Source organism: Mustela nigripes, chromosome 2 (genome assembly GCF_022355385.1).
Source record: "Mustela nigripes isolate SB6536 chromosome 2, MUSNIG.SB6536, whole genome shotgun sequence".
NCBI lineage: Eukaryota > Metazoa > Chordata > Mammalia > Carnivora > Mustelidae > Mustela > Mustela nigripes.
Window position 1 is genome coordinate 440,412 of NC_081558.1, and position 25,151 is coordinate 465,562.

A 25,151-nucleotide genomic window follows, 5' to 3' on the forward strand; every position below is an offset into this window, starting at 1 on the left:
GAGCCAGATGCTGCCAGGTCAGGCCCTGCAGGAGATAGGATTGGATTCTGAGAAAGTGGCCGGGACCTTCCTCCTGCCCACTCATGGCAGGGCCGGCTGCCGGCTCTGCCCTCCCGCCCAGCTGGCCGGGCACCTGTGTGGCCGGTGTCGGCAGCGTCCCGGGCCCAGCCGGCCCAGCAGACGTCAGGCCGTGTTGACTCTGGCGCCTTCCCCACAGCCTTCCTGGCACGTGGCGGCCCAGCCGGCCAGCCGCCCACTTGGCACCATCTCTTGCCTCTTCCTCCCAAGTCTTGGCAGGGCCTGGGGCTGACTTCCCCTACTAACCCTTGAGAGCCGTGAATATGGTCTCGGGGAGGCCAGGTTGGGGAGGGACCTGGGGCAGCGGGCTCGTGGCCATGAAACCATCCCTGGAACCCCCACAGCCTGTCTGCCGTGGGGCCCTGGGGACGCGCGGATGGAGGCCAGCACGCTGCGAGCCACTGGCCGGGGATCAGGCGTGTTGCAGACAGTGATGAGGATCTTAGCCTCCTGGCATCAGACGTGGCATCCTGGTGGCTTCCTGTCACCCGTGTAGCTGGGCCCGGGCTCTAGATGGTGGCCCCCCCGCTGCCCCGCCCCTGCAGGTCTTAACCTCAGATCTTTGGCTGCTTAAGAATCAGGATCCTTGGTCTTGAGGCTCAAACTTGGGGATTGTCTTGAACAGCCTCATTGAGATCAGACTCAGACAGCACCTACTTCACCTGTTGAAAGTGTGCAGTTCAGTGGTTTTTTTTTTTTTTTTTAAAGATTTTATTTATTTATTTGACAGAGAGAAATCACAAGTAGGCAGAGAGGCAGGCAGAGAGAGGAGGAAGCAGGCTCCCTGCTGAGCAGAGAGCCCGATGCGGGACTCGATCCCAGGACCCTGAGATCATGACCTGAGCCGAAGGCAGCGGCTTAACCACTGAGCCACCCAGGCGCCCGCAGTTCAGTGGTTTTTAGTGTCTTCGCAGAGTGATGCAGCCACGGCCAGGTTCTTTTAGGACGTTTCTGTCACCTCAGACGCAAACTTTTAGAAGTATATCTTTTAGCTATTACCCCCCGCCCCCGGCCCCCTTCCTGTCTGTGGAGGACCCTGGTCTGGGGGTGCCACATGCGTGAACTCACACCCTGTGTGTTTTCTGTGTCTGGTTCCCTCCCTGCATGTCATAGGCTTGGGGTCCATCCCTGGGGTCGCACGTGGAGGCCTCGCTCTTGCTGGTGGCCGGTGGACATGCTGTGTTTGTTCTGTCACCTGTGATGGACACTTGGGTTGTTTACGCTTTGGGCAGCTGTGAGTCGAGCTGCTGTGAGTCGGGCTGCTGTGATCACGCTTGCATGTCTTTGGTGTGGACAGGTGTTTTCAGCTCTCATGGGTGCAGAGCCAGGAGTGGAACCACTGGGTTGGGCGGTGAGGCTAATTGGCCTCTCGAGGACCCACGGGCAGCTTCCCACAGCGGCCGTGCTGTTCTCCTTCCCGTGGCCTCTTGAGGCTCTGGCTTGTGCATGGCTTCGACAGCACTTGAGATCACGGCTGTGCTGTCGAAGTCACAGGGTGGCGGGCGGCTCCCTGCGCGTTGGTTTGCGTTGAACGTTGCGGTGTTTTCCGCCTGCTTTTCAAGGTGACGTCCTTCCACTGCACGACGTGTCGATGAGCTCCAAGATGTAGAGGTGACCACTGCAGCAGAGACTTGTCCCCTAGCTGTGCAGGTGGGGACTGAGCCTGTCTCCTGTGCCCCACACACCCCAATCCCACAGGGACGGGCGGCCGAGGGCTCTCCCCTTCGCACCGATGGAGACGGATGTGGGCGGTTGAGTCCGTCAACTGCCTACAGACAGGACCTAGTGTGCACCGGAGGGTGGACACATGGGGTCCCTGGGCCTCTGTCTCCTTTGCCGTGAACACAGTGGGTCCAGGGCCTCACATCAGGGTGTCAGGACCCAGGGCCTGGACCCAAACAGGGACTTAGGCAGGAAAGGTCATTGGTGGCCCCTTTGTCCTCGCCGTGGACCCTGCCTGGCCCCACCCCTCCCCAGGCCTCTTGGGGCCCATGTGATGCCCGTGGGGGCCCTTCTCCTGTGTAGCAGGCACAGCCCACGTGGAGGTGAGGCTATGGGCCTCAGGGGTGTTCTTTGCAAGAGGCTGGGGTCCCATTTTGGGTTTTTTAGGCCTTTGGGCTCACGTAGGTTTTTTTAGCCACAGGAAATACACACGTACAGATTTTTAGGGTCGTATCTGACTGCAGAAGCAGCGTTGGGACCGTCCTCGTCGGAGGGGAAGCAGAGAGGGCTCTCCGGGCCCCGGGCTGGCCGCCGCTCCCAGCGCCGCTCCGCGTCACGCTGTGGGTCTGAGCGTTCCCCAATCCCTGGTTCTCTTCCGCGGTGGTTTCCTCATGGGGCTGACAGCAACACGCTGGCCTGTTCCACTGCTGTAAACAACACCGCAGTGAACATCTCTGGGCTCCGGAAGTCGGAGGGCAGCGTGGTTGGGATCGTGGGGTGGGGGAGGGGAAGGCCCCTCTGGTTTCTTCATCCCTCCTGGGGCCCCCACCAGGCCCCCACACAGGCACTCACAGCCCCTGGGGATCAGGGCTGGGCTAGAGGAGGGAGGGACGGGCTTTAGGGCGGGGGCTTTACAGGGTGTGTAAGAGTTTGCCAGGGGGCAGAGAAGGGTAGAGTCTGTGTCTCGGAACATCGAGTGGCAGGCGTTAAGGTAAATAAATGAAAGGAGCCTGGGCCGGGTTTGGAGCCGGGGAGCAGAGAGGTGACTGGGGGCCCTTACGGGACCTGCACTCTGGGCAGGCCGGGAAGACGCTAGGCCAGGGTAGGAGGATGAGCATTCTTCCGGTGGGGTAAGGTGTTAGGAGCAGAGGGCACAGCCTGGGCAAAGGTTTTGAGGTCAGACACTAGGTCCTGAACCCGGCGATGTCCATCTGATATGCTTGGGACAGAGTGGGCTGGGGGCCAGGCCCCGTGTGTCCTGGGGGCCGGCTCTGGCGCCGGGCCTCTTCCTGGGGCGCCAGCAGCCGGGGCCATGCGCCCGGGGGCGGGGAGGGTGCTGGGAAGCCCCTGGGAACTCAGCCCACCCCGCCTGGGACAGCGCCCGCCTCATCAAAGCTGCTGTGGCTGCTGGCGTGGAGCCAGCGGGCCGTGGCAGGCCCGGGGAGGGTGTCTGCCCGCCAGCCCCTGGCACCGTGCCTCTGCCCGTGCCAGCCCTGGGAACCGCACTGACTCAGCCGGAAGAGCCTTATCTGGCCCCTGCGCCGCCACCAGCCGCCCAGTCACCGCCGTGGGGTCACGGCCTCCGGGGCCTGGCCCCACGCCCACCATCAGCTCCCCACCCTCGTGGCTGCTGCCAAGTGCCCGGCCCGCCCCACGCTTTCTAATAACGCACGCGGCCGCTGGAGGGAGTGGTGCCCGGCGGGCAGGGACCACGTGCGCCTCCCATCGGGGAAGAGCGTGCGTGTGCCATGTGCGGTCCGGCCCGCTGACGTGGGTGTAGGGGTGCGGTGGGCAGACGCGCGGTCCCCGGGAGCTGCGGGGGAGAGGTCCCGTGTCCACCGGGGTCTGTGTTCAACTGGGCCAGGCCCCGGGGGAGTCTGGAAGCCACCTGTGTGCCGGTGCCGTGGCTTTTCCACGTGTGTCCTTCTGCGCGTTCTGGGGCCGCGAGCGTCTCTGCAGCGTCTATTACGTGTCTGTCATCTGGAAGCCTGTCCGTGCGTCCACACGCTTGGTATGTCTGTGGACAAGGGCGTGAGCCCCGTGGGGCCCGTCCCAGCTCTCACAGATGTGTGGGTGCACGTCCTGGGGTCCGGACACAGTGGAGGGAGGCTGGGCCACGTACCCCAGCGCGTGTGGAGAGTGGTGTTGGCTCGGTCCCTGAGCCCACGTGGGATGAAGTGGCAGCGCCCTGCGGCTGTGGGTCTGTGGCACGTGTGTGCACGTGTGTATGTGACAGGGTTCCACGTGTGTGTGCTTCCCTGTTCCTTGAGGCATGAGGTCGGGGGCACCCATCAACCATTAGCAGACGTCACGGTGTCCTGTCAGTGGCTGGAATTGACTGACCTGGACCTGTCCGTGGGCCCATGGCCCACGTCCCGGGGAGGCTGAGGTCCCTTCTCTCCGCCCTGAGCTGCGGGGTGCCCTGTCTCTGGCCTGCAGGTGCCGTCAGGGAGATGCTAGGCAGGGCTTGGCCCGCTCTGTGCCTTGGTTTCCCTGCCTGAGGCAGAGACCCTCTCCTTCTGAAGTTTTTGGACCCCCCCGGGACAGTGCCACTGATAGGGACGTAGAGGGACTTCCTCCCAGCTGCTTTGTAGCCGCCCCATGACCCCTGTGCTCTGAGCCGGGTCAGGGGAGCAGCTGGGGTGCAGGCTGGTGGGTGGGCATGCGCGGGGGCGGGGCATGGGGCCCGCCCCTTCACCCGCCGGGCTGCATGCGGACAGAGGACAATTGGGGGTCATGGGGTTAAACGGTAACCAGTCTGCCTATTGAAGGCCCCAGCGGCAGGGCTGGCAGGGTCTTGTGGGGCAGGGGGAGGGGGATAGGCACCGCCCACTGCCCACCGCCCACCACCCCTGGCACCTCAGGGACACACCCCTACCCTCCCAGCCCATAACAACCCATGTCGCAGGGAGAAGCGCTCCGGGAGGTGGGTGGCAGCGCCTCAGCTGCCCGGACGTCAGACGGCCTGTTTGGGAATAGGGTCTTTGCAGGTGTCCTTGGTTAAGATGGGGCCCCCCCAACTGTCCTGGGCCCTGAATCCAGTGGCAGGTGTCTCGGGAAGAAGAGAGACCCTCAGGCCGACCTCAGGGAGCCGTGGTCTGAGGGCCGCAGGCCGAGAGGCCCCGCACCCTGGAGACAGGGACCCTGGCAGTCCCAGCGACAGGCTCACGGGAGCAGGGGCAGGAAGGCATGCGCCTGAGCCGGGCCCTCCCTCGGCACCGGCCTCTCGCGTGGGCGCTGTGGACCGCGGGCAGAGGCGGGCGATGCGTGGCTCGCGGTGGGGGTGTGGGGCCCGATGGGCTGGGCCGGCACCGTGGCGAGGGCGGGCCGTCGGGGCCACTATCTGCCAGCCGGTGAGGGTGTGTCTGTGTTTGTGTGTCTGCTTGGACGGGTGTGTCTGCGCCTGCGCCAGGGGACCATGTCGGGGTGGCTTGGCCGGCCCAACCGTGGGGAGGGCCGCGGGTGCGTGGGAAGGGTCCGCGAGTGCCCAGAAAGGGGTCGGCGCGTCTGTGCCGCCACGGCGGGGAGAGGTCCCGGTGGGGGCTGTGTAGGTGCGTCTGGATGGGGCCATGGGTCGTGGGGGTGGGTCTCGCGTCTGTCTGGGCTGGAGTGGCGGGGAGTGGCCATAGGCCCCTGTTCCTGGTCAGGCTGTGTCACCCTCTGCCCCCTAGGCGGGGTCTCGGAGGGTCCCCTGCCCCGTCAGGCTGTGTCTCCAAACCTCCGTCCTGCGTAAGGATGTCAAGCCCCTTGCTGCACACGCGGGTCGCCCGGGTCCCACCCGGGGCCTCCTTGACCGCCCGCTCCTTTGTGACCAGCGGCACAGATGTCTTTCGGGACTCGGGCTGGGCCTGGACCCAGTCCCTGGGGTCTGCTGCCCAGATCTCTGGCGGCTCCGTGGGTGCACGTCCTCCTGCCCAGCCTCCCCACCCGCTTGCCCCATCCTCTCCCCCAGCTGCCGTTGGCCAGGAGCGGCAGGCGTCCCCTGCCTGTGAGTGCCCAGGGACAGTCGTGTGCTTGCCTGCGGGGAGCCCGACTCTGGAAGGGGACATGAGGCGGGAAGCCACACTGTCCTGTTTCCCCACCACGGCTGGAGGGCCTCCCTTTGAGCCTCAGTTTCCCCAGCTGTAAATCAAGGCAGTGCTCCTGGGAGTGCTGGCCGTTGCCATAGTTACTGACCATTCGTGGTGTCCCGGCCCAGGAGCAGCAGGGCAGGGTGGGGCCGGCGCCCGCCGCCTGTGCCCGGGGCTGCCCGCAGCATGTGCCTGGGGCTGCCCGCCGTGTGTGCCCAGGGTTCCCCGCCGTGTCCGGCTCACGTCTCCCCACGGAGCTGCTCACTGGGGCTCTTGGGCTGCTGGCCACCATGCGACAGATCCTGTCCTTGTGCCCCCGGCTGGGGGTGTGCCCAGTGGGGTCCCTGGCCAGGGTCCCTTCCCCGATTGCTAAGCAGGGGTTGGGGGTGGGGAGTAGCCCCCTGGCTTCCTACAGCACATGTGGGCCGGGCTGCTGTGGCCATGCCAGGCAGGGCGCTGGCTGCAGCTCTGTTCCGAGAGCCCATGCAGGGGAGGGGCGGAAGGGGGCAGGGAGCTCGCTCTGCAGCCGGCAGGTCATTCGGAGCACCTCCTGCCTCGGAGAGTCCCTGGCGCCTCCTGGGGCTGCTGGGGGCACGAGTGCGGGCAGAGACGGTGGCCCCTTTCCAAGAAAACCCCACAACGGGACTTAACTTCCTGGGTGCCAGGCTCTGACCACAGCCCTGGACCCTGGGGCCACTGCAGGGCAGCAGTCTGGTGGGCGCAACAGGATGATTTTGTGCGGTGACCCTTGTACAAAATACCCCAAGACTGTGTGTGGCAGTTGATTAGTAGTGGCTCGGGGAGAGGATTCTGGATTTTTGGCTTGCCCAGAGAGAGCCCGGGTCTGAAGGGCAGGCTTGCTCCCCAACCCCAGGAGGCCCCCACGGGGCCTGGGGCACCCACTTCCCTCCAGAGGCAGCGAGGGCTCCGTCCCGGGGTTCCAGGCTGCTCTGCAGTCTGTGCTCAGTGGCTCTCTCTCCCGCTCGGACAGCAGTCTGTGTGCTTGGGGCCGGCCTGTGGCTGAGGGGCTCCCCGGGGACCGGCGGCTGTCCCGACCCACGTGTCCTCGGCTGGCCGCGCCATCTGCTTCCTCCTCCCTCACCGCTTCCCACCATCGTCCCTCTGCCGCTTTCCAGCCCGTGGGCGTGCCCCCTGGGCCTCAGTTTCCCCAGCTGTGACATTGTCTGGCCCTGAGGTCGGTGCTCCCCTGCCCGCCCCCCAGCTCTGTCCTGTGCATCCCACCTGGAGGCCGCAGGGGCCCTCACCCACTTCCTGGGGGACGACAGCGACGCCCTGGGGCGGCCGTGGCCACACGCAAGGCTGGTCGGGAGGGGGGCGGTGGTCAGCCATACGCGCTTGCCCAGCCTCCGCCGTCACCCAGAAAGCAGCGCCTTGGAGGTTCAGCCCCGTGGGGGCCTTTGTGACTTGTTTCTGGAGATTTTTATTACTGTCTATCGTGGGTGGGGTGCCATGTCTCTCTGAGGGGACACGTGGCCGGTTGGGGTGGCGTGGCCGAGCGGACAGATGTCTCTGCCCTGCCCAGAATCACTTCCCCAATTTCCCGCGAGGCCGCCGGGGCCACCACATCTGTGAGGAGGAGGCTGAGCCCGCGCTGACGGGAAGCGAAAGGCGGCCTGGGTGTCCCAGGGCTCAGGTGCGCCGGAGGGCAGCTCGCGGGACGGCCGTGAGGACAGACAGACGCGGCCACGGCCCCTACCGCACGCCACATCGGGGTCCTCGCGGACTCTCGGCGGCCTCGCTGGACTCCTGCCGCATCCCCCGCCGGTCCGGGGCTCTGTCGCGCGCCTGCACCGCCCGCCTGGACGGGCAGATGGTGCCGGACCACGGCCGCCCAATGGCCACCCTGGGTTGTCCCGGCCGAGCCGCACCGTGTGGGCTTCCACCGCCCTCCGCGTCCTGGGAGTCTCCAGGACCAACCGGTCCCTCGGAAGCGCGGCTCCCCGGGCGCCCAGCTGGGCCCTCCGACCTGCGTCCTTCGCAGCAGCGAAGCCGTGCCGGGGCCAGGCTGCCGGCCTCCGCGTCCTGATGGCGTGGTCCCTGCCCCTGTGACGGGTAAACTGAGGCTCGGTGTGCAGACAGGGACGGTCCCACCCCAAGCCGCTGCCTCCTGAGGCCCCACTGAGCCCCGTCTGGCTTTCTTCAGGCACAGTGACGCGGTTTGCTCTGAGGTCACTGCGGGGAGGGCCGAGGCCAGAGCTTTGCCGTTTGGGGCTACGGGACCTTGGGTGAGGCCCGCACGGCTGCTTCAGCCACAGGGAAGCATAGATAACACACTTAGCAGGTTGTTGGCGCTGCAAACGCCCGCCTCAGTTTCCCCAAGTGCACCGTGGGCTGAAGGGGGAGGCCCCGCCTGCCCGGCCCATGGCGGCTGTGGGTGTTTCTGTGAGTAGGGAGGCTGGGGCAGCCCCCAGGGACTCTGTTCCCGGCCCACCTGCCCCCCCCCCCCCCCCCCCCCGGGGTGGTCCCGGGGGCCCCTCCGGGGGGGGGGGGGCCTGGGGGGGGGGGGGGGGGGGCCCCCGCCGGGGGGCCCCCCCCCCCCCCCCCCCCCCCCCCCCCCCCCCGCAACGGCTGTGCTCGCTGAGTCATCTCGGTCGGGAGGGGCTTCTGGGGGATGGGGCGGGGGCCGCTGGGGCTGGGAGAGGTACATCAGGGCTGAGCTGTGACGGGGACAGGCAGAGGCGGCGAGAGCCCGAGGGAGCCTTCTCTCCTTCCTTCGTCAGTGGGTGCCTTGTGTCCCAGGCGCCGTGCCCGGCTCCCGTGGTCCCTGGTTCTGCCCTTGAGGGGCTCTCATCTGGGTGGGGGGATACTGTCCCAGAATGAGCACACACAGACCCCTGTGAGGGTGCCGAGGGCCTCGCTGGACGTGCGGCCCGGGCCCGGGGGTCAAGCCGGACTGTGGGAGGGCGTGCAGAGGTGAGGGTTAGGGCTAGGGCTCCAGCTGGAGAGCCCAGCAGGTGCGCCGGCCGTGGGGAGAGAGCTGGCGGGCCCACGGCCGAGAGCTGTGCCAGCGATGGGGAGCACTTGGAGTGGAGACGGCCGCTGGGAAGTGTGGCCTTGCCACTGAGAGCAGTAGGGAGCCACGGTCGGCTTGAGAGCAGGCACACGGTGGCATCTGGGTGTAGAAATCAGAGGTCCCTGGCAGGCTGCGAGAAGGAAGCAGCATCTGGCTGACTGTCCTGGCCGCTCCCGGCTGCCTTCTGGGGGGATGGGGGTGAAAACAGCCGGGCCACCTTCTCCCTACTTCGCTCTGCCCTCAGAGCTTGCAAGGAATCGGTTCTTCGCCCACAACCCCAAGGGTATGAAGATGGAGGATTTGATAGCTTCCGTCCTAGCAGCGGGGTTCGAGAAAAGAATCCAAAGGTGGAAGCGACCTAGCGTCCGCCGATGGGCAAACAGGGAACGTCCCCGGCCACCAGCAGCAGCGAGGCCCCCCGGGGCCGGCCCCGAGCCCATGACGCACAGGGAGGGGACCAGACACAGGAGGCCACACGGGTGTGAGTCCACGCGTGTGACACGTCCCGACCAGGCTCCTCCACGGACAGGAAGGGGCTCGCGGGGGCCGGGGTTTGTTCGGACAGACGGAATGCTGGAATCACACAGAGGCCACGACTGGAGGACTCTGAATCCACTCAACACCACTGAAACACTTTGAAACGGTGAATTCTGTGTAATGTGATTCTCAATCCCATAAATACATTTTTCTTAAGGTTCAGGGACAGTAGGTAGATTGACAGCACTTGGGGTCCCGGGCCTGCCCCCGACCCCTCACCCGGCCCCGGCCCCGGCTCTGAGCACGTCTGGTCTGGGGCATTTGGGACCCGCTGGTGGCTGTGGAGGGCGCATTTCTGGTTTCCCGGGAAGCCTCTGTCCTTGGGCGTCTCTCTGCTGCCTCTTCTGGGGGCTCAGAGCTCACCGGGCCCTTCCTTGACTTTTCCTCCTCTGGGCCCTGCCTCTGCCGTGGAAGGACCATGGCCTCAGCTGGGGCCCTGCGGACTTTGGAGCCGCCTGGGTAGCAGAAGGGGGCCTAAGCAGACACCGGTAAAGGGGCAAAGGTCTCCCAGGGGCCCCACAGGCGGGGGCGGCTGCTTTACAGCCTGGGCCCCTCGGCCTTGGGCTGGACGCCACCTCGGGCCCCTGGGACAGGCTGGGAACCGGCGCGCTGCTGGCCAGGTGGGGCCTCCCGCCCACGGGACCTTCTCGGGGCCAGTCACGCCTCAGGAGACAGCCCTGGTGGTGCCCAGCCCACATGGACATGGGCCCACAGGGACACGTCCCCAGGCCAGGCCCCTGTCCTGCGGGGTCGGTGGCGGCTGGGAGGGAGCTTCTCCCTCCTTCCGGGCGGGGGCCGGGCGCTGGGGCTGAGCTGCCGGGCTCCCCAGGGGTCTGCTGTCTTCTCGCCCCGAGGCTGAAGGGTCCCCCCACCCCCCGAGACACGGGCGCCTACACACACAGCTCTGCCGGGTCAGCTGCATGACCCCAGGACTTTCTCAGCAGCCCAGACAGAAATGCTCCTTGGCCACAAACAAGAATTTCCTGTTTGCCCATCCATGCGCCCGGAGGGTGGGCTTGCCTCTACCTGAGCCTTCCCGACCTGGTCTGCCTCCAGCTACCGTGGCTGCTGGGGGTGGGGAGGGGGCGGGCAGGATGTTGTCCCTCAGAAAGCCGGGGAGGCCAGGGAGTGGGCGTGACTGCGAGGTGGGGGGCTCCCGCTCAGGCTGCTGGGAAGGCCCTCTGGCTGCCCATTGGGGTGACCGGAGAGGCTTGGCCCTCACCCTGTGCCTCAGTGTCCTTTTCTGTGAAGTGGGTAGTGTGATTTGGGAAAGACTGAACCAGGGTCAGCCCAGCCTCAGCACTGAGTGGCCTGACCCCCTCCCTCACCCTCGGCTGCAGCCCAGAGACCGGCTGGGGGCCCCACGGGGGCGCTGAGTGTGACCCACCACCCCACCGGGCTCTGGAGGGACTTGGCTGCGCACTTCTCAGCGGGGACCCTGGGGGCCTCCAGCCCTGACTCTGCTGTCCGCATCCCCATCTCAAGGCTCTGTACCCATGTCACTGGTGGACAGACAGGTGTGGCCGGGCGGGTGGACGCTGGCGGACCCAGGTCACAGGGCAGGAAGTGACGGGGTAGAGCCACCCTCCGCACCCCCCAACCCCGGCGCAGGGTGTCACCCACCCAAAGCTTGAGCCTTGCGGGGCACATAATGGGTTTGGGAAGGGACAGGTGCCCCACCACGGTGCCCCAAGCTGTCCAGGGCGTTTATTGAGCAGCTGCTGTGTGCCTGCTCCCAGACATGGGGCGGCGGAAGGGCTGGGAGCAAGGGTGTCAGCGAGCAAGAAAACGGGCCGCCCCAGCACATGTCCCCGAGGGTGCGGAGCGTGGGGTCTCCCGCAGGCCGGCCTGCCTCTGCGCCCAGCAGGTTCCGGGAGCAGCGAGCTGCCTGCAGAGAGGGTCTGCAGACCCTGCGTCCCTTGGTCAACCGGGAGCCTGAGTCAGACCCCGTGACGTGAGCACCCTGCGTGGGGCCCTCGGGGACACTGGCTGCGGGCTCCAGGAGGCAGGCAGCCCAGGGAGGGGCTTCTGGAAGGTTCTCCGGTCTCCAGCCCTGGTTTGTGGCTGTGGCAGGTGACCTGTCTCGGCGCCTCCTGGCCCACCCTGAGCAGGGCAAGGTTTCAGCCTGAGACTCCTGCGGGACGACGGCCCAGGCTCGACGCGGGGCGGCCTGGAGCCCAGCGAGGACAGACAGCTGGCCCGCCGGCCCACAATGGGGTCTGGACGCCGGCCCCCACGCCCCCATCCCTCTGGTCTGGCCAGGGCAGGGCGCAGCCTGCAGGGGAGCGGAACTCGGGGCCGGAGCCCCATAAAGCCGGGTGGTCTTTACTGCCCCTTTGTTGCCGGCCGCCCCCAGCAGCCATTAGAGCTCCCTCCTCCCCGGCAGCCGGGGGCCGGCACAGCCCCCTTTACGGCCCCAGACAATACCCCGGCCCCACGGGGGTCTGACCGGGCTGTGCCGCAGGCCTGTCCACCCACCATGGGCCTGGGAGTTAACGGCCCCCCACCGGGCCAGCCAGCTGCCCCTGCGGCAGGTCTCTGTCCTGAGCCTCAGTTTCCCCAGCTGGAACCCGGTGTCACCATGGCTCTGGGAGCTCAGGGCGAAACTTCTGCATTGATGGGAAGGAAAGTTGGGGCACGGCGGGGTGCAGGGGGCACTGAGGTCTCCCTGGGGGCTGGGTGCAGGGAAAGTTCTGGCAGGTCCCTGGGCCGGGATCTCACAGGACTTGTTGGCCCCGTCAGGAGGGGCGTGTGGTCCCTGAGCCCCACGGGAGTGGCCCTAACAATGACCACGGACTTGGGGACTGAAAGCAGCGGAGTCCTCCTGCATTTTGGAAGCTGAGGTCTGAGATCCAGGCCGGGCTCTGGGGCGGGTCCCTCCTGCCTCTTCCAGCATCAGGCGTGGCCACATCTCTGCCTGGGCCCCGTCTGTCCTCCATAAGGACACTTGTGGTCAGGTGAGGCTGGCCCTCACCCGGTGAGTACGACCTCGTCTTAGCAGGTGACGTCCCTGAAGACCCCGTTAGGTGAGGTCGTGGTCTGAGGCGTGGGTGGCGGCGAACTGGAGGGCCATCCCTGCTCCCGCGGGGGGGCTGAGCCCTCAGGGCCCGTCGGACGTCCACTCGCTCGGCTGCTGTGCGCTCACCCCCGTCTGGACACTGCGACTAGCCGGACGAAGTGCCCGTGGGCGGGCGGGAGACCGCACTGCATGTTGCCCCACGTGGTGGGATGTATGGTGGGGGACAGGCGCGCGCCCACGGGGAGGCGTAGCTGCAGGCCGCGGGCCCCAGGCAGGGGGAAGTGCAGGGCCTCCCAGACCACCATAAATCAGCCCCGGAATGCGGCTGGCCGGCCCAGCTGGATCAGGGCAGAGACAAAGACCTAGCCTGGACCACCCCGGCCTGTGCCCGGAGGCCCCACTCTGTCTCCGCTCCAGGACCGGGAAACCCAAGCCCAGAGAGGAGTGAGCTGGCTGAGGAGTAGCTAGCCCCAGGGACCCTGCCTGCCCGGGCCCCGGGGTTGGTCAGGCACAGGCGCTGGGCGTTGCCGCGTTCCTGGGCCCTAATGATGGGCTGCCCTGGCCGGGGCTGATGGGTGGTTTCGAGGCCCCCTGCAGTCCTCAACCTTCGGGGTCCATTCCCCAGGGCTTAATTTGAAGATCGCTGTTTGCTGCTGTCCTCCCCACCCCGCCTGCACAAACTCCAGCCCCCAGTTAGCTCTGCCGGCTCCTGGGAGCTGAGGGTCTGTGCATCTAGGGGGGCCCCTAACCACCAGTGCAGGGACAGGCGAACCCCAGCAGCCAGTGCCCAGGACAGAGCGTGGGCCCAGAGGCCTTGACATTCCCAGGCTCTGGATTCACGTCTGCCTCTGAGCCTCAGTTTCCACATCTACAAAATGGAGCCACGCCTGGAGCACAGGCGAGAGTGTGGCTCGGGACAGCACCAGATGCGTCGGTCCGCTGTAAGGCAGTGACCGGCCCGGGTGTTGTGTGTCTTAGCCTAACTGTGCCCCCCAAGTGACGGGTTGAACGAGGCCTGGCTTGAGATCGGGTCCCTGCAGCTGCGGTCAGGCAGGCGCCCTCAGACAAGGCGGCCCTGGTCCGGTGGGCACAGCCTACAGGACGCGTGGAGGACGCCCAAGAGGCCGAGGCCGACGCTGGAGTTGGGGGAGCGGGAGGGACCGTGCCCTGGAGCCTCCGGGGGGCTCGGCCCTGATGCGCATGGACCTGGGCCCTGCCCTCCGCAGTGGGGGGAGAGTAAACCTCTGCTCTGCGCTGCCCGGTGTGTGGCTTGGTGGTGGCCACTGCTGGGAACGCACGTGGGGACCGGCATCCTCATCCGAAAGTGGAGGCGGGCTCTTTAGGCTCCGTGGGGACGCGGCGCCTGCACCCGGGCTCTGGCGCTGACCTCTCCATCCGCTCCCTGACCCCACAGCTCTACGAACTGGACGGGGACCCCAAGAGGAAGGAGTTCCTGGACGATTTGTTTAGCTTCATGCAGAAGCGAGGTGAGGCCGCCCACCGCGGGTCGGGGGAAGCTGAGGAGGGGGCGGGCAGGAGGGTGGGGCCTGCTTGGCCGTTAGGTCTGATGGGGGAGACACAGCTGGGAGCATCTAAGGGGTGGGTCCTTGGGTAGGAGGTCTCAGGTCCCCAGCCCAGACGCCTGGTGTGATGGGGTTCCCACCCCTAGGCCCCCACCGCCCCTAGGGTCCCATGCCGCAGAGCCAGCCTACAGGGAGCAGGGCTGGATTCCCCAGGAGGGCAGCAGCGCTGGGACAGGAGAAGCTCCAGCCCCTCGCCTGCGCCTGCCAGGGCCTCGGTGCCTCTCCCTGTGTGGGGGGGCGGAAGCAGTTCCCACTGTGCAGCAGAGCCCAGACGGGCTGAGTGCCAACAGCGTGCCCGGCCCACCCCACCCTCAGGCCCCCCTGGCTCTGGGGTGAGACGGACGCCATACATAGCCCGGCCTGGGCACAGGGAGCCGGGACTGGTCGGGGTGGGTGTCCCCGTGGGGAAACCGAGGCCCAGACGCTGGAGGGTATCCGGGGCGTTCGGGGAAACCGAGGCCCAGACGCTGGAGGGTATCCGGGGTGTTCGGGGAAAGCCAAGGGCCAAGAGGACCTAGGGGAGCAAGAAGGGCCCCACGGCCCCACCAGAGGCCTCAGCCTCAGCTCACGGCTGCCGTGGGGCGCAGAGAGCTGGACGGATGGACGGACGGATGGACGGACAGATAGACGGACCTGGGGGAGGGGTTCTAGAGGTACCCCCTGCAGTGTGGGGCTAGTCCCTCTGACCAGAACCAGCCCCTCTGGTGGGAGCTATTACAACTGCTGTTCAGGGAAGGAAACTGAGGCCCAGGGAGGGGACTTGTCCTCGAGCCCCGGGCGCAGGAAGGGGCGGGGCCGGGGGGTACTGCAGGGTCCACTCGGGCCCACTGCAGGGGCCAGCCACCAGCCGCTTTGTCTAGGGCCGTCTGCATGCCTCTCCCTCTCCAACAGCCTCTGTAAACACCAGGCCCAGCAGCCGGAAGGGAAGAGAGGGGAGGGCCGCGGCCTTCCCATTAACCCCTCCGGTGCCTTGCCAGGGCGGAGGCACCCAGACCCAGTCCTGGGGCAGGGGGCCCCCCGTTATCGGTGGGAGCAGTCCCAGCTGGGGCCGGCTGCCCCCCGTGTGGTCAGAGAGATCTGGCCCCACTCTCTTTATCAAGCCATCCACACCTGTGGGAGCCCCCCCCCCCCCCCCCACCCTGCAGGGAGCACTGAGCCCCCAGGCCTGGAGCCCACCCACCCTGCCCAAGACTGGGCCTGGTGTCCTGCAGGTTCAGAAGGTAGGGTGAGCGACCCGTGGGTGTGGTTGAGGTGGGGAGGCCCCAGAAACAGCAGTGGAGCCGGTAGCCACTCAGGGCTCTGAGGGTCTGAGTCCAGCCCTGCCTCTCGTGCCAAGCCAGGCTCCCCCGGAGGACAGGGAGCAACAAACTCCTACACATGCCTCAGAACCCAGCCCCAAGCCCCCCTCGCTCGTGCTGTCTTCTGGGATCCTGGCCCTCTGTAACTGGCAGCCTCTGGGGCTGAAGGTCCAGGAGATGCCCCCACCCACCCCGCCAGATGCCGTGTCCTGCATCCTACAGGCCTTCACTCCAGACAAAGTTCTTTCTTTTCCCACATCACAAAGTAAAGGCCTTCTGGAGGCTGGGAGTGCGGGAGGGGTCCTGCCTGCACCCCACCCGCCTGCTGTTTCCTCGAACACCCCCCCACCCTTCCTTATCTCCCGCTGCCCCCACGCCCTCGGCTCCCCACCCGGCTCCTTCTGTAAACATCCCAGCAGGCCCGGCTGCCGACCTTGGGCACGGGGTCCCCAGAGGACCTTTTGTGTGATTCTTTCTGTTCTTGCCCAGTGTGCAACATATACCCCTATCCTGGGTGGGCTGGGGGGGCCCCTGCCATGGGGGTTGCCTTTTCCTCTCTCTCTCTTGTGCGGAGAAATGGCACAGGGCAAGGGTCGGGATCCGAAGTCTGGCTCCCTCTGCCCTCTGCAGGCGGTCCTCTGTGCGCGGGGGTTTGGAAACCTGGAAAGGGCAGATGTGGCCACAGGTGTCAGGAAGTGTTTCTGGAACCTCCAGCTCCAGCAGACCAGCCGGGCCGGGCCTTCTCGGGGAGCCGCAACCTGGGCCCACCGTGGGCCCATCTCTGGGGGGCTGCGGGTGTGCGTGACGCAGGCTGGGCGCCAGGGGGTCCAAGTCGGGGACCCCGGGTGACAGGCCAGCAGCTGGGGGCCACAGACAGCACCCCAGGATTGCAAGGGCAGGGAGAATTCTAACAGGGGGCTTCCCCCCAGCCAGGAAGGCGCCACACAGGCCAAGCTGAAGGCCCCCACACGAGGGCAATGGGGCCAGGAGCAGAGGCTTGAGGCTTAGGCCGGTGGACAGGGGGACCAGGCCCGTCCGCTGGGAGCAACCCCCCCTCCTTGGTCCGGCCCATCGCCCCCCTCTCTTAAGTGGCAAAGTGGCCCAGCGGAGCTCGGCCTCCTCCCGACTGCAAAGCCCGTGGGCAGTGGGCGGTGGGTGGGCAGCCGAGGGCACAGGCCCCTGGGACTGGGCAGAGTGGTTTTGTGGGCTCCGCTCGCTGAGCTGGGAGCAGAACTAACGGAGGCCGCATTTCTGCTGCGGCTCCGCAGCCTGGCCCTGTGCCGGCCCCCATCTCCGGACCCCCAGGTGAGATCGGCCAGGAGCCCAGATCCCTGGTGGGGAAACAGGCTTCCTCACACTCTCGGGGGGGGATCCCCGCCCCCCCACAGTCCTGCCCCCAGGAGACACAGGGCCGCACCAGGGACGCCTGCGGTTGTCACGGTTGTCACGATGGGTGCTCCCGACGCGGGGGGGGTGGGGGCTGGGGGTGCGGCTCAGCAGCCCGGACGCCCCCCAGAGAGCAGCGTGCCCCGTGCCCCTGTGGGGGCGACCCCTCTCCCGTGGGCATGTCGGTGCCCCCTCCGCTCACCGCCCCCGCCCCCCCGCAGGGACGCCCGTGAACCGCATCCCCATCATGGCCAAGCAAGTGCTTGACCTGTTCATGCTGTACGTGCTGGTGACGGAGAAGGGCGGCCTGGTGGAGGTCATCAACAAGAAGCTGTGGCGGGAGATCACCAAGGGCCTCAACCTGCCCACGTCCATCACCAGCGCGGCCTTCACCCTGCGGACACAGTGAGCGCCTGGGGGGGCCTGCTGGGGGGGGCGGGGCGGGGGTCCGCACTGCGCACTGGGCGGCGGGAGGCACGGCGCCCGCGTGCCACCCTCACCGCCCCCCTGCACGCAGGTACATGAAATACCTGTACCCCTACGAGTGCGAGAAGCGTGGCCTCAGCAGCCCCAACGAGCTCCAGGCCGCCATCGACAGCAACCGGCGGGAGGGCCGGCGCCAGAGCTTCGGGGGCTCCCTGTTCGCCTACTCGCCCGGCGGCGCGCACGGGATGCTGTCCTCGCCCAAGCTGCCCGTGCCCTCGCTGGGCCTCGCCGCCAGCACCAACGGCAGCTCCGTGCCCCCTGCGCCCAAGATCAAGAAAGGTAAGGGGCGCCCCTCGGGGCCTGACTTGGTGCCACGCTGGTGGGGCCCTCTGACCGCTGAGGGCACTAGGGGCCGCTGCTGCCCCCCAGGTCACCGGAGGATGAGCCCCAGCGTGCCCCGCAGAGGGCCCTCCGGCGGCAGCCTGAGAGAGAGGGCGCAGCTGCCCCACCGGAGCCCGGGGCAGACATTTCTGGCCGACCGCTGGCCGACCGACCGCCCGGGCCACAGGGCGCCCACGTTGCTGACTGCGCGCCGTGTTCTTTCCTGACCCTACGGCAGGCACCGTGAGGGGTGACTGTCACTGGGCGAGCGGTCATAACATGGCCATGGTCATCGCCCCTAAAGACGTTACTAGCCGGTTGCTGTATTCTTTCCCCTGGGAGCTTTCGAACCTTCTCAACACGGCGTCTGTCCTGCAGGCGTCTTGACCTTGTAGCCTATCAGGCTGACCTTCACCCGCCTGGAGCTGGTGCGTGGTGCACCCTGAGGCCAGCTTCCAGCCGGGTCGTGGGAAAGTTACCCTGTGCCGGTGGGTTGTGGGTTTGCAGAAGCGGGGGCTGCAGCGCGTCGGTGCCCAGCGGGCAGTGGGCCGAGTTTTCGGGTGTCCGCCAGGCCGCGCCCCCCCCCCCCCCCCCCCGTCCGTGACCGGCGTCACCAGTCGATGTCGGCCTTCTCTCCCGCTGAACCTCCGAATCCCGTGTGACACAGAGCCACTAACTTCAGAGCCACTAACTTCACGTGCGGCCCCAGGCCCCAGGCTGGGTCACTGTTCCTCCCCTGCCCCACGGGCTGTGACCCCCTACCCTCTGAGTAGCCTGAGGGTCCAGGGGAATCCCCACGGTTCAGGCTGCTCAGGTCTGAGGCGAGCGCGGTCTCCAGCGACCGCTCCTTCAGTCTTCGGGCACCTCGGTTTACCTACCACCGCCACCTCCCTCTGCCCAGGAGCCCCGGCGGTCCCCCCCGCCAATGGTTGTCAGCCACTCGCGGCGCATGACATCCTGCGCCAGAGCTGGGGCGAGGGCGGTGGGCGGGAAGGAGCTTTTCCTGACAGGAGGGAGCCAGGAAACGATGGGCAGCCATGGGGGCCCGTGGTGAAGGGTCCCAGGGGCCCCCAGGTGGTGTTCCAGTGCAACCAGACGGGGGGTTGGGGATTGCCACAAAGCTTCTGGCCGAGGGCCTGGTGCAGAGGAGGAAAACATGCCAGGCAACAGGGGAAGGACACGGGGGAGGAGTCAGGTAAAGAAGAGACAGCGGGTCACAGTGGGACCCTGGTTTCCACCACAGAAGCGGGAACAGGCGGGAGCTGGTTCTGGAGCTGAGCCGCCTGGGATCGAGTCCCAGCTCAGTGCCTGCAGCTCTGTGGCCTTGGCATAGCCATTGCCACCTGGAGCTTGGGTCCCCTCATCCGTGAAGCAAGGGTGGGAGCATGGGGCTGGCAAGGGGTCATTGAGAGGCCTCTCCAGACGAGCCGCTGAGTGCCTTAGGACACACGGGGAGACCTCGCTGCTCTCGCTAGTGTCGTGCGTGACCAGCGCCCTGTCGCGGGCTTTTGGGATAGCGTGGGTGCCGAGCACAGCTGTGCCCACCACGGCCACCACCAGGCTGTGGTTTCTGACATGCCAGTTTCCGACACCAGGCTGACCTCAGGAAGGGCTCCCCGGCACTCGTGTGTGTCCCAGAGCCTCGCCGCTTCCCCAGAGAGGGTGTGCACACCCGCGCCTTCCTGCCAGGGGTGAAGGCAGCACCAGGCTCCTTGTTGCCCCTCTGGCTGCCAATGCCTCTTCTCTCCCATCTAGAGGAGGACTCGGCCATCCCCATCACGGTCCCGGGCCGCCTGCCAGTGTCGCTGGCAGGCCACCCTGTGGTGGCAGCCCAGGCAGCAGCTGTACAAGCAGCAGCAGCTCAGGCAGCTGTGGCTGCACAGGCAGCTGCGCTGGAGCAGCTGCGGGAGAAGCTGGAGTCTGGGGAGCCTCCTGAGAAAAAGATGGCCCTGGTGGCAGACGAGCAGCACCGGCTTGTGCAGCGGGCACTGCAGCAGAATTTCTTGGCCATGACAGCCCAGCTGCCCATGAGCATTCGTATCAACAGCCAAGGTACCCACCCGGCGCCCAGACCCTCACTGCTTCCTGCCTATGCAGCAAAATCAGGGCCTCATAGCCAACATATGTAAAGAGTGCCCACAAATCAATAAGAAAGAGAAAGAGATAAAATGAATTAATGACTAGTAGAAAATGCCCATGGAAAGCTGAGTTGGGGATCTACATGCTAACAAAGAGATACCGTTTTTTAAGCCATCAGAGTTTGACGATATTAAATGTTGGTTGGGATGTGGGAAAATGGGCCCATTGAGTCCTGCTGCTGGGAGTGTAAACAGGTGACAATTTAGCGATCTCTTCTTAAAACAGAAAACATTCTTGCCCTGTGACCCAGTGATTCCACTCCGTATCTCCGGCAAAGCTAGTAGGAGTGGAGCAAGTCAAGTCCAGGCTACTCTGGGGCTGTTAAAAAGAATGAGATGGTTTGACGTAGCTTCAGACTTATCATCATGAGAGAAGCAAATTTTAGACAGATATCTTCCTCAGTAAATATTTAGTGAGCACCTACTGTGTGTGCTGACAGAAGCAGGTCCTCGCCCAGATGGGCCTATGACTACCGACGGTGGTGTTTCTTCTTCCCGCAGCCTGCGAGAGCCGCCAGGACTCTGCCCCGAGCTTGACCGGCCCCAATGGCAGTAACAGTATTAGCATGTCAGTGGAGATTAACGGGATCATGTACACAGGTAGGACCCGCGGGGCCCTGAGCACTGTCTCCTGTTAACTCAGGAGCCCGGGGTTGGTGTTGCCCCCGCCCCCACCAGGGCCACCCAGCAGGGCTCTGCCCCGGTATGACCAGAGCGAGCCAGCCCCCGGGGCATACTCAGCCCGCACCTTGAGGACACTTGTTTCTCCACGGCAAGCGGTGGTCCTGAGTTTATTCTGAAACACCGTGTAGCCAGCCCGTAGCTCATGGGGGCTCCCAGGGGGTGCTGCGGACGTCAGATAGCTCGGTGGCTCGCGAAGGTGCTGCCAAGGGACAGAGAAGGGACCCGTGGCTGTCACAGGCCGCCAGGTCGCTGGGTGACTTTGCAGGGGGCCCGTGCTCATGGCGTCCCGTGACGCAGCCCCTGCTGCGTCATCTTCCCAACCACATGACACGTTTCTCCTGTCCTCGCACTAGGAGTGCTGTTTGCTCAGCCGCCGGCGCCCGCACCACACCCAGCTCCCAGCAAAGCCGCCGGCGTCGGCCGGGGAGGGAACAGCGGGACCAGCAGCAGCGCCGGCAGCCAGGCCGGGCCGGCAGGGCTGTCCACACCTGCCACATCTTCTACCTCAAATAACTCATTGCCTTAACCGTACCACTCCCCACCCGCCGCTCCCAGCCCAGGAGCCTGCCTGGGCAGGGGGGCGGGAGTCGAGGGGGGCCACACAGGGGCCGGGATGGCGGTAGATACGGGTGGGGAGGGGAGGTATCCAGAAAGGAGCCACAGCTAACGCCAAAAAGAAAGAAAAAGATATATACATATATATATATAAAGAAAATTTAATAAAACAGGGGAAAACCAAGGAACACTTGAATTACTCAGGTTCGGACATTCAGAGACGTGAATTGTAAGAGGAAGTCAGAAGAGAGAGGGGCCGCGTCTCCGAGGGCTGCAGCCCGGCTGGACCAACTGACGGGGGTCTGGGTCTGTGCGGATCGGTTGCCACAGAAGCCGGTCCTGTTTACCTCATACATCCCTGCACTGTGTGTTTTCATTTTCATCTGTTTTTTTCCTTTTTTTTTTTTTTTCATTCATCACACACTCACCATACCCAAATCCTTGTGTTGAAAGAAACCCCTGAGCCAAGATCAGCTGAAATTTTTTTTCTTGTTGCTTTTGGGAACTACTTTTTTTTTTTTTTTAAAGAAACAGTGATACTCAAGATCTATAGGGTTTTTAAGAGGTTTTGGGGTTTTGTTTTGTAAATAATCTATTTTATTCTTGGGGGAGGAATCAGACCTTAGGAAAAGTATATATATATATATCTATATATTTGTGCTCATTCAGGGAAACTGGACTTGAAAAAGCAAAAAAAAAAAAAAAAAAAAAAAAAAAAAAAAAAAACACAAAAACAACCACACACAAAAAAAAGAAAAAAGTAATACCCTTTCTATTTTCCCACGACTGACTTGGGTTCCTTCGTGTGGTTCCTGTGGTGCAGGGGTGGGGGGCGGGGGGCAGCTGGCCAGAGCCAGGACAGGTGATGAACTCAGGTGCTGTGGGCGGGGACACCCCGAGCTTTCCCCCACTCCCTGTGCTCCGAGCTGGAGCTGGCCCAGCTGGCCCTCCCGCCAGAGACTGGAAGAAGGGCCCCGGGCGTGGGAGGGGCTCCACCTAGGGCAGCCCCCAGGCTCCTGTCTCAGGGATGAATGTGGCCTGGGGGCGCCCCCGGAGAAGGTGGGGAGGGCTGCTCTGGGAGACCTCTGGGGGGGCAGGGGAGCCGGGCTCCGCTCAGGGCGAGGTTTTTGGAGCGACGGCACCTGAACGCCCCCTTCCATTCTCTCTTTAACTTTGCTCGTTCCTTCTCTCTTGGCCCCCGGGCTTGGGGCCACAGCCCCCTGGAGTAGGTACAGTAACAGGAGGCCGCGCCCCGTCTCCGCACGACCCTTCCTCCTGCTTAGAAGGTGCGTGTTGGGGGGCACAGCTGGTGGGAGGCTGGGGGCTGGCTGTGGTCTTGGGGAGACAGCACCGTCTGCCCTACGGCCCAGGCAGGTGGGGGGCCCTCTTGACGCCCGCCATGTCCCTGCGGACCCGGTGGCATTGGGGCGGGACTTTCGGGGGGGGGGGGGGCGGCCCCGCTGGTCCCCGGGGGGGCCCGGGTTCCCTAATGGGGCTCAGGGGCCCGACCTAACGGGGCGGGGGGGGGGGCAGTGCCAGCCTGGGAGACCCGAGGGGGGGTCCTGGGCCCCCAAGGCTGGGTTTTCCCTTGTGTGGGGCTGTGCTGGGTCTGGAATAGTTCAGGGTCCTTGACACTCCCACCCCTCAGCCTTCTAGGGGCCGGGTCTCCCTCTGCTTTTCCTTCTGGAAAGTTCTGCCCTGCCCTCTCGCTGCAGCAGCACAATCATGGTGGGAGGGGGATCTCTTTGTCGTCCCCCGTCTCCCCCCCCCCCCCGCCCCCCCCCCCCCCCCCCCCCCCCCCCCCGGCTCCACGGGGACACCCCCCCCCCCCCCCCCTCCCCGCCCGGCTCCTCTGGTCCCAGCCCAACCTGTAGACGCCCCGACCTGTTGCCTTCAGGGTCTCCCGGACACGCCCACGTGGGGGGTGTCTGCCTCACCTTCTACCTCAGGTACGACTCTCGATGCCAAACCCCGTGCCCTGCCCCCCCGCACCCCCCTCCACCTGGAAGGCTGTGGGCCCGCGTTGTGGGCGCGCGCGCGTCTTCGCGCGTGTCCTTGTGTTGGGACCCATGTGGCCCCCAGAGGTAACTCGGGGTGCGGCCTGCTGTGCTGTGATGATTGTAGGGGACAGGTGGGGGCGGGGCGGGGGCCTGGCCAGCCCCAGGGGCGGCCGTGCCCGGTGACCCACCCTCGCTGGGAATGTGAGTGGGGTCCTCCCCTGCCTCTGCTCTCGGTGCCCGTGCAACCCCCTGTCCCTCCTGTCCCTGGAGCCTAGGGAAAGGGGGCTTTCGGGGGTGCAGAGCCGTGCCCCCTCTGAAGCCCCAGGCAGGGGAGGCCGGGGGCAGCTGTCCGTGCCCTCGGCCCGCGCTTCGCAGGGGGAGGGCGGGGACCCCAAACAGGGTGGAGAGGGGCTCTCTGGGGCTCCCCTGCTGGAGATGATGCTTCCAGAAGCTTCCATGGGACCCCGAGCCAGGAGCCGGGCAGCGGGGTGGGGCAGCATGTCCCTTTCCGTAGTTCTGCCTTCGCACACCCCTTTCCCATCTTAACCGCTTTCGTCCACTTTGGTCTTTCTGTCCCCTTTACTTTTGCATTTTTTTCTTGGCAAACATGAATGCAGCCTTTCATTCCTGACGCGCGAGATTTCAGTTTCTCTGGGGTTCGTCAGACGGCGTGAGTCCTGCGCCAGCACTCAGGTTAAAGCGAAATAAACTTTTTAAAAAATAGGTTTAAACGACTCTACCTCTGGCCAGGCCTGGCCTTGTCGCCCTGGCCAGGGCGGCCTGTACCGATTTCAGTTTTTGCAGAACATTCAGGTATTAAAAGGGAAAAAAAAAAAAAAAAAAAGGACAAAAGACCAAAAAAACAAAGAAGAAAAAAAGGTGTGTGATTTTGAAATTGAAAAAGAACACTGAAAGTTTAAATTTTATAACATTATTATGCAGATTGTATTTAAACTTCAGAAATATTTAAGACAATTGTAACCCTGTAAAGTTGATGAGATATTAAAACAAGACAAAACACTTCTGACTTTTAACAGAAAAGTCTCCTGTGATGGTTTCTTGGGTGTGTGTGGGTCCCGCGGGCGGTGGGCACAGGGTCTGACCCCACCATCCCAGGGGACAGGCTTGGCGGGGGGCTCTCTCCAAGTGGGTGGGTATGGCCAGCAGCTCCTGGAGGGGAGGAGCTGGTGCAAAGTGTAGGTTAAGGATTTGGGGAGAACAGATGGCAGGCCTAGGGGTGCCCTAGCCTGTCCCCCAGCCCCTTGGCTAGGTTTCCTGCCATCCTGGGTTCTGAGGCCACTGTTACTCTGAGCCCAAGCCCCTGGGGGCTGTGGCCTGCCCCCGCCCCCTCCTCCACGGGCCTTCCTCTGGGCCTTTGCCATACCTCTTTCCCTCTCTGCCTGGCCAGCCCCTTGTCACCGTGACACGGAGCCATCCATGTTCGTGCTGCATCTGCCCCCATGGCCCCCGGGATCGCCCCTTCAGCTTGGCCTGCGCGGTGACCGAGCCTGGCTGGGGAGGCACTGGCAGAAACCCCCAGCCCGCCGTCCCACCAGGCCCTCTGCCGTCTTCTGAGACCAGGACCCAGCCTTGTCCCCCACAAGCCTTCCCACTGGGATGTGGGTCACGTTTTCACACTTAGTGATTCAACAGGTGTAGCTCCGAAGTGGCCCCCCGGCCCAGGAGATAAAAATGATTCTAAGAAGGAAAACAGCACGTGGGCTGTGGTCTGCGGTCCCGGGGCTCAGCACATTTGGAAGGGAAAGCCTGTGTTTTCTGCTTCCGACCCCACACCACACCGGCACTGCAAAATTGGGCTGGAAGAGATTTTCTGGGGTGTCTAATCCATTTACCCTGGTGACCCCCGCATGCAGAATGCGGCAGGCTCAAGGTCAGCTCGGCTGGAGTCTGGGCAGGCCCAGCCTCCCGCCAGCTGGCTCCCCTGCCACTGGCTCTGGCCTGGGCCGGCCCCGGCCAGTCCCTCCAGCCTGGGTCAGCCCCCAGGGGTCGTGGAGTGAGGGAGAATCAGCTAACCCTAGTGTCGCGGCCCAGTGGTTCCCATGCGCCCCCGTGGCCCACTGCATCCCCGGCACTTTCCACTCCTGTCAGAAATGAGTCCGCTGCGTCTTGGTCCCCACCTCCCGGGGCCTGTGGGGACCGGGAGAGGCCGGAGGACCAGGATCCACCTGCCTCTTGGGCTCCCTGGTCCTGCCCTAGGAGATGAGGGAGAAATAACTTTGAAAAAGGAAAATCGCCCTTTCTTGTGGACTGACTCAGTCCACATCTCCTCCTCCCGTGAA

The 25,151-nt window shown here is 65.0% G+C and overlaps 1 protein-coding gene across 3 annotated transcripts in view; it reads left to right on the top strand.

Moving 5' to 3' along the window:
• Positions 1 to 21,588, top strand: part of ARID3A (AT-rich interaction domain 3A) — a 28,690-nt gene extending 7,102 nt beyond the window's left edge. For all 3 annotated transcript variants that reach the window (XM_059388439.1, XM_059388438.1, XM_059388437.1), the window contains exons 4-9: positions 13,815 to 13,887; positions 16,889 to 17,072; positions 17,185 to 17,432; positions 19,230 to 19,526; positions 20,114 to 20,212; positions 20,650 to 21,588. In XM_059388439.1, coding sequence (XP_059244422.1) covers positions 13,815 to 13,887; positions 16,889 to 17,072; positions 17,185 to 17,432; positions 19,230 to 19,526; positions 20,114 to 20,212; positions 20,650 to 20,822 — 1,074 coding nt within the window. In that variant the 3' untranslated portion in view covers positions 20,823 to 21,588. The remainder of the gene's footprint in view (positions 1 to 13,814; positions 13,888 to 16,888; positions 17,073 to 17,184; positions 17,433 to 19,229; positions 19,527 to 20,113; positions 20,213 to 20,649) is intronic.
• Positions 21,589 to 25,151: the final 3,563 nt, after the last annotated feature.